This window comes from Lepisma saccharinum, chromosome 1 (assembly GCF_977018435.1).
Source record: "Lepisma saccharinum chromosome 1, izLepSacc3.1, whole genome shotgun sequence".
Taxonomy (NCBI): Eukaryota; Metazoa; Arthropoda; class Insecta; order Zygentoma; family Lepismatidae; genus Lepisma; species Lepisma saccharinum.
The window spans coordinates 21280226-21289029 of NC_139229.1; the positions used below are offsets into that span (position 1 = coordinate 21280226).

General features: G+C 40.1%; 1 protein-coding gene across 1 annotated transcript; it reads right to left on the bottom strand.

The window, feature by feature from the left end:
• Positions 1 to 484: 484 nt before the first annotated feature.
• Positions 485 to 7894, bottom strand: LOC145986637 (uncharacterized). The gene is made up of 2 exons (XM_083120933.1): positions 7803 to 7894; positions 485 to 1958 (listed from the first exon to the last, which is right to left on the bottom strand). The coding sequence occupies exons 1-2, from the start codon at positions 7854 to 7856 to the stop codon at positions 681 to 683; spliced, it is 1332 nt and encodes a 443-aa protein (XP_082977059.1). The 5' UTR covers positions 7857 to 7894; the 3' UTR covers positions 485 to 680.
• Positions 7895 to 8804: the final 910 nt, after the last annotated feature.

Consider the following 8804-nt stretch of genomic DNA (forward strand, 5'->3'; position numbering starts at 1 on the left):
GAATTCAAGTAAGTCATGAAATTGATTTTGCACTATACTCATGGACGTCCGCAGCATTTTTCCATGGAGGGACAAGCAAGGTATTTTTTTCCAGGAGGGCCAAGGAGGCATATTTCCCCCCATAATAGTGATGCCCCTTCAAAAAAGAAAAAAACAAAAAAAAACACTGCTTCTGTCTGAAATTTTCATGTTCCATGAACACCCTCATAATAATTAACATAAATTACTGTGACTAAGATGAAATTTTAGGTGGATGTTCATTTTCCACGGGTCCGGACGTCCATGACTATACAGTTGTCCCCTTGCGTTCCTTTGCAGTGACTTTTGTTCTGTAATTTTTGCCGACATATTATTTACAATCACTTTTTCTTTCTTGTAACGTACGACACAACTAATGGAAATGATGAAGCATGTGAATGTTAAAAGTATATTACATACATCATTATCAGATATCAGGAAATAACGCGACTATAAAAACGACCACAGATTGTTTATTTATATACATTAGATGAACACTCACAAGGAATTAAACCCATAGAATTATAAGGACATCAAATATTTAAAGTCATTGATTAAAATACACACACGCACATATCTTACAATCACACTCACACGCATACAGATGCATATTAACAGTGACATATGGATTTGACAAATCATGAAATCCTTGCAGAGGACTCTTATGATTTTCTAATGTATACGGAATAAGGTTTAGGGACTCGGATAACAAATGTTTTGGGGACCTTGGGGATATTCTTATGCCCAGCAGCCACTTTTTCCTGTATGACAACTTTGTGGTTTTTATTCACAGCGACAGGGTAATTCTTGACAAGGGGAAGTTGGTGGTGGTGATGGGAATATTGCAGTGGATAAGAGTCCTTTGCTCCCCCGTAGGACAAATACTGTGGTGCTTCTCCAGGATAGCGTTTCATTATTTTGTGCAGATGGTGGTGATGTCGCTTGTGGTGGTTGCGGGCGCCATACCCGTCGATCTCTCTCGCTCTGTGCCTTCTGCTGTCCATCCAGGTTTCAGGTACCACCATGTCGTCGTAGGATGCGTAAGTGTTGGGGTACTGAAGGCCTTCTTCAGGTCTGAACCTGTCGTACCCGTCGTACGATCTGTACGGCTCGGAATCTACGAGCACCCGTCTTTCGAATTCCTGCACTCCTGGCGACTGCTGGTACTCGTGCTGTTCAGGTTGCTGATGATCGGTCCGTTCGTCTGCGAAGCGGGTTTCCTGAGACGCTAGCTCCTCCAGCTGCATAGCCGCCTTCTCGACCACTGGAGACTGGAACCTCTGGAACCTTGGCGGCAGGGTGTCGCTCCCCAGAGGAGACATTTCGTAAATTCCAAAGCCTCCAGACGCGATGTCTCTGTTGTTCAGAGGAGGATCCATCCCTTCTGCCTCTTCCTCTTCGCTTCTTCTGGCCGCCACAGCCTCGTCTTGGTCTCCGAACATTTCCACTTTGAACTTCCTCCTCTGGTTTGGCACGTCGAAATCCTGGTACTTTGAGGAACGGGCGTCGGCCGCCGTGAACTTCTCAGCAGTCACTCCACCTCCGATGGTCGGCGATTCGAATGTCTTCAGCTGTTCTTCTTCTTCAAGAGCCTCACGTTCAATCCTGTCGTCTACTGGTTCTTCTCTGGGTGGCAGTTTCTTCACCGTTCTCCTAACCTGGCGACTTTCTTCCGCCTGCTGCTCTCCGCGTTCCACGAACTTCTCCAGATGTATCTTGCCCTTTACTCCCCCTCCTGTCTGCCCTTGCAGGGAGCTGAGCGCTTCGCTCCTCAGGGTTCTGCTGGACAGTAGATCCCTGATCTCCTTCAAGCCTATTCCGCTGATCGTCGCTGTCCAGAAGGGGCCTCTGTTGTCTGATAAAAGCACCACTAACTTCCCTCCTTGCTTTTTGCTCTCTGATAGGTTGATTGAGGAACCAATGAAGAGAAGATGCAAAGCCTATAAGTAGACATAGGAAAAAAGTGTTAACATCTTGCATTATTGCACATGGGAAAATCTACATTAGGGACAGTGCAAAAAAGGGGCCCTACTCCGTATACATAATAAAATAAATCAGCGTGGATATTAATATTGTTTTTAATTGCATTAAGGTTGAAATGTTGGTGAATGCATATTATTTGCGTATTTCACCAACAAATATTATTAGCATCTGTAGCCTATGTGCTTCACGGACAAACGAAGTCAAGCTTTGCTGCAGTTTTAAAGCACCTGACACATAACAAACTTTTGTTAATGCGTTTCATGCATTCAGGCTGTGTCATCATATTCAAGTTTTTCTCATTTGTTAGCAGACATAACAAAGTACTTCATAATTATATGAAATCAGTTCATTATGAATATTTTAATCCAATCGCTGTCTAGAACCTTACATTTTATGTGTGAATATTACACACGTAACGCTTTGATTGTTTCATTAATTTTTATTCTTTTCGCTTTTCTGCCACTTTTGGCCAATTGCGAAGACGAGGATGAAAGATGATAAGATGAAATTGATGAAAGGATAATTACGGAAAGGACACAAGACAACCCTATGCGTCTTCACAAAAGGGCAACTACCCTACACCATACCAACATTAATGAAAGTTCCCTTCAATAGGACGAAACTATTATAATTGCTGTATGTGCAGTTATTATAACCCAAGCATTTCTGGGGCCTCCTGCGAAAGTTTAGGCGTACCCTCGCAAACAGGAAGCATTACTGTCTATATTGGTATACCTCACAAGAAATAGTTATACGGCTAAAACATACGTATGGAATGGGACATTGTGATCACTCTGTAAAACTTGAACAATGTAGTATACTGCTATGACAGCCTTACATTTCTTGTTACATTTCGGTCATTTAGGTTCTATTAATTACTAGATCTCTTGGTCATTGTTAACGGAAAACCTACACTTCACCAAATCAAAGCACCAATAACTTTTGATTATTCCAGTAGAATGAGTTATCACTGCAGAACACCACTGGAATATCTCAGTCACAACTTTAATGTAATTACACTGACTTCTTTGTATTTCAGATATTGGCTCTTGTTGATGTAGTAGGTTAATTAAATATACGAACATTGCCTTATCCAGCCAGGCAATGCGCGTCGCCAGAAATTTTTGCAGGGGTTGGGGGTTCAGCCCATTGGGAAAATTTGAATAATAGAATAATGATAACAATAATTATTAAAAACTAATTAAAATTAACCAATTTAATTCAAAATTATTATTATTATATCCCTGGGAAGACTCTTGTATTGGTTACACCAGATGAGTGAATGTCTAGCACAACTGTTTTTCATTTTGTTTTACAGTTGGTGTACTGAAATCCATGATTTTTCATTTTATTATTAACTTTAAACATCTCGTTCAAGAAAACATCTTTCAAAGTTAGGGGTAATTTTAGTCAAAAAGTTTGTAATGTATGACCTCTATACATAAAATTCTAGTTTTTTGGAATTTAGAAAATTGTGTAACCATTTGTTCTTTGGATTAAATGCAAGGATATGAAAACATTACCTGGTTCCTGTATTTAACTCTCAATTTGTTCGATTTAACGAAGCTTTTACTTTGTTTCTTCTGTTCGGATACTAACTGAACTTTATCTCTCTTATTAACAAGAAAAATGTCAAGCGTTTTACTTTGTAACTTGAAATGAACGATGCCAATTTACAGAAGAGGGGATGGGGTTTGAAGAAGCACTAGAAGAAAATGACGTAACGGAGGACTAGGCAAGAAGGTAAGTCAGTTGGGGTGTAAGGGGTGACCTTACACGTAGTACACCCAAATGTCAACCTCACTTCCACGTTAGTGCACCCTGGACTGAAGACTAACTAGGCTCTGGCGACTGGCCCCATGGCCAGTATAATTTTGTTTGTTTTGTCCCGTTTACAGCCTCAGCTTTTAACAGAAGTCAGAACATTTTAAGATTTTTAACGTTAACGTTAGAGTTGTTCTTTGTAATGATAAGGGGCTGGCCCCCGTATAACGTGACGTGAGCAAAATAGCCTAAGTGCTGACGCTCCCACAACTTTAAAATCAAATTCAAATTCAAAAGGTAAGTCAGTTACATGTGTTTGCTCGTCTTATCACAACATGCTACGACGCCAGGGCTCCCGGGTTCGAATCCCTGCCAGAGCATGGGTGTTTTTTGTGAGTGTCCCTTCATCAGTTTCATCATATCATCACCAATCCTTAGCGTTTTGATTAGCCAGAAGTGGCAGAAAAGCGAAGCTAAATATAAACAATCAAAGCAAAAGCCTTTACTCGCAGTGGCGTATTCTCCATGTTACCGCCGGTAAACAAAATTTTCTCATGTATATTCTTTACATTTAACTTCACTGTATGGGAAATTGCTCATTATATAATGTGCAAACTTTTAAATCAAGCTTTTAAACCCTGATTTACGTAAATTATGTAAAGAACTTGGACTTGTTTATCTACGCCACTGATTGTTTGTTCTTCATCACACGAGGGTTTCCGTGAGGGAGCCGAGGAAAGAGTGGACGAGTAGCTATTTATAAAAACACGGCCTGCCACCACTACAACCAGCGTTGGTTGAAAAAACATCTGCTTGTTCATTTCTGTTTCTGCGCCGTGCATGGCAGAGGGAAATTTTCCTTGGTGGTGGGAAATCCAGGCCCAGTTATCAGTGAAAAGGGTACTTTTATGAGAAATGTCGAAACTGCCGGAAAATGTGAAGTTGTCGGATTACTGTTTTTGTTTTAATTGTATGACTGCATTGGCGTTTGATTTATATTGTATCGAATTCATCTGGTTGGGGGGGAGGGGGTTGAATAATAAATATATTCAATAAATAAGAATTGTTGCGGTAAACAAGGTCAAATTTTCAGGATACGCCACTGTTTGCTCGTCGAAGAGGGACAGTGAATCATTTCGTTACGCCAGACTATGATAATTAAGATGCTTTTAAACGACACATTAGTGTTCAAATGTATGTATATAAGCCACATTACATCCGCCGTTCTTCTTTGTTAGCATCGTTGAACTTGAATATGTAACTTAAAACGAGGTGGGGGAAGGGAGAGGACGATGCATCAAGGTCGTAAACATATCGGTCAGCAGGTACACCGGAAGTGTGTTCTACACCGACATTCCAATTGAAGACAGATGCGTTCAGCATTTTTTAACGACAGAAGAGTGCTGTCAAAGGTCAAAGTTTATTTAAAGTCCACTTTACACTCAGAGAGGCTAATAGCGACTGGACCTACAGTTTAAAGTGGGATCGGAAACACTGTTCAATGCATCCAGCTGGGATCGAACCCGGGATCCCTTGATTACAAGGCGAAAGCGTTATCCGCAGTCAACTCACGATCTTGTTGCCACCGGTTCGGTTCCCGGGTTGGATGTTCCTTAATATATATATATATATATATATCCATCACAGTTTTTTATAAGAGCCTAAACAATACAATTACATAATTAGATGCGAGATTATGAAAAACCAGGGGATTTATCCAAAATTTTCCATCTGGGAGTGTAAGTTCGTATTTGTGGATGCGTAAGGGTAACTTCAGAGCCAAAATGACTATTAACTGCGTAACGAGCATGTAGACTTCATGTAGACTTTGTCTGTAGAATGGCCCCTTTGATTAGGCTCCAAGTCAGAAAACGTAATTGAAACAATCATTTAACTCTATGAGTGCTCAATGTATACAATGGTACAAGAACAAATGTCTTATAATGTGAGAAAAGCGAGTGTCTAACTCCGTTTGTAACCCTTTCTGAGTTACACTCACAAAGCAACGACGTCGACTCCTTTGATGTCGTTACAACTGGTCTTTTATGAGAAATTTTAACGGGCCGTTGGCGCAATTTGCGGTGGTGTTGTAGGTGTGTAGATCACTGAACAAACCGTATTCGTACTTGTGTTTTGTACGTGTGTGTTTGGAATGCAGCTGGGGGAAGGAAGCAGTTTAAATAGGTAGAAAACTACTAACGCGACCATGCAATGCATAGTGGAAACCCCTGTGACTTCGTTCCAGTGATAAATGGGAATAAGAATTACATGTTTCTGCTTCCACTGTTGTTTTTATCCCATTATTATCTCTTGGAACAAGCATAACAATGTTGAAACGAGTATATTTCCCCCATATCTCTCTGTGAAACTTCAGCTAAGACAATATCATCATACTGTCAACAGATACACACACCTTATCACCTTGCATGTGTTCACGTACGCTCGAAAGATAAAATAAATCAAAGGTCAAACGACAGGTCAACGACTCGAAAAGGATATTTCTCTTCTATGTGACGTAATTCGTAAAATATTACGAGTGGTAAGAATACCATGTGGGAGAAGGATGGGATGTGCGAGTTTCGTTCATTTGGCACCTCCAAAGAATTATTATGGGTTCTGCTATTGAAAGTATATTATGTAATGCTCGGCGGAAGAGACACTTTTCAGAGTGCAGTGGTTCGAATTTTACTTTAAACTATAGGCCCAGTCCCGATTGTCGTAGCTCAGTGGATTTAAACTTTGCCAAAGGTGTGGTAGAGGTTTCGATTCTTTGAAAATAATGTCTAGAAGACGCAAAGTTCGTGTGAACTTTGTTTCACTTGTCTCCCAGATGGCGTAGTGGTAACGCAGTCGCATTGTAATCAATGTGTACTGGGTTCGATACCCAGTTGAGGCAAAGGTTCTTTAACATCATCTACCTCATTGCCTCCATCATATAACGTAGCTGCAAAATGGTTTATTTTCTTCTATTTTTCAATTATATAAATTTATAATATTCCATTTTATGTATACTTATAAACAAATAGCATAACTGTATATTAATTCATGTAGGAATCTTGTACAGAATAAATATAAAGAAAATTGTAAGCTTAAGCGAAACCTTATTTTAATAATAATAAATAATAAATAATAATAATAAAGGTGTAGGTCCAATCCCGATTAATCTATCTGTTCACAGAGTGTACTTAAAACAAAAGAGAATCAAAGCAAACTTGCAGTTCCACGAAATTAATGAAAAATTCAAGTTGGAGATGAACAAAGTTTTGTAAGATAAAATGTTTGAATGCAAAATAAATTTCGCTAGCTTCTGTTGCGGAGTGGTACGCACATGACGCTACGACGCCAGGGGTCCCTGGTTCGAATCCCGGTCTGTGAATGGGTGTTCTTTGAGAGTGTCCCTTCATCATATCATCACTCATCCTCATCTTTGCGGTTAGCCAAAAATTGCAGAAAAGCGAAGTAAAATAAACCAAATCAATCAATCAAAGAAAATACATTTCAGTAAAGGCGAAATGATGTTTGATCAGGAAACCTGCTCACATAAGTAAACCGTAACATTTTGTAGTAAACATAATGTTTTTAAACATTTTGTTGGCAAACTCGTTACTTTTAGATAGTCATAATCATATGATTTCAGCAAACGTGTTAGTAATACAATTGCCAAAAGAGTAAAGTTTATCGTACTAGAGTGCTGCAGGGAGAGCATTTCGCTCGAGAGCCAAACAGTTCGCACGGACGACGCTAGATAGCGTACGGAATTGAGAGCTACTTCGCTGGAGCGAATAACGCTCGAACAGGCAAAACGAGCGGTATACGCTCGAAGCCCAGTAGTACACGAATAACCGTAATTGGTCTGCGCTGTTCGGCGCGCTATAGGAGGCAACAAGCTTAATGCTTTGTTGTGTTGTAGCTGGCTGTGGTTGTACTATCCACTTCTGTTTCCCATTAGCAATGCGAGGTCTTCGGGTTCGATTACCCGTGGGAGCACGTTTCAGTGAACAGAGGACGTAACAAGCAAGGCATGTTATGGTACTTACCAGCAACACGGTGCCGGACCCGGAAGGGAAAATTCGTTTCCTTGAACTCCCCATGGATAAATTGTTCCACTCCTAGTACTGGACGCTCTGCGCTGCTGTTGTGTTTTGAGACAAGATTGCGGGATCACTTCGTAATAAACCCCTCTCGGAAGTGTGTTAATACAAATCACCAACTTTTCCTTCACGACACGACTTTCAATTGTTGCATACTTTAAGACGAAGAGAGAGGACAAACTTTTATCATCTGCGACATGTATCGCTGCACAAGTAGGAAGTTTTGATTTGATTTTACAGCTCTACATGATCGTAGTTTATAAAGTTTATTGCGGAAGAAAATGAGTTCCGTGTAAATAGTAATTTCCTCGTTTGGTTGTAACAATTTGGTATATTTTAAAAATATCTTTATTGTCGTTGTCGTGTAATGACTTCTAAACGTTATTCCATCCCTGTACATCAATCCTTTACTTTCCAGATATTTATGAGCTCGTGTGAGTGAAACTGCCTTGATTACATTATAGAGCAGTGGTTCCCAGCTGGTGGCGCGCGAGCCCACATAGGGCAAGGGTGGCTCGAGGAATCTGGAACGCAGGGGATCAGATCAGATTAATATATCATATTTTAATATAATAAAACTATTTAAAACGACCGAAGTTTAGAATGTGAAACCTTGACAATAACATATATTTTTTTTAAAAAAAGAAGAACAATGTAAGTAAATTCCTAAGTACCTTATTAAATGGTCGATTTCGCCACCTAAGTTCCCGGGTTCGAGTCGCAGCCTGGGCGTGGGTGCTATTTGTCAGCGTTCCCTCATCAATAAATATAATTAATCACCACTCATCCTCGTCGTCGCGATTAGCCCAAAGTGGCAGAATAGCGACGTTAAATAACAAAAATCAGTAACTAATTTACATGGGAGGCAAACTACAACAGAACAAAATAAGTCGCTCATGACTAAAATAAATAGGTTTTCGTTACACAAAACTGGTAATCCAGAACGGA

What these genes read in the sequence shown, in the direction of transcription:
- LOC145986637 (XM_083120933.1), bottom strand. Translation starts at nt 7,856, where the DNA reads ATGGGGAGTTCAAGGAAACGAATTTTCCCTTCCGGGTCCGGCACCGTG. An exon ending in GGTCCGGCACCGTGTTGCTG is followed by an intron (nt 1,959 to 7,802) that starts GTAAGTACCATA and finishes GTCTACTTATAG; the next exon opens with GCTTTGCATCTTCTCTTCAT.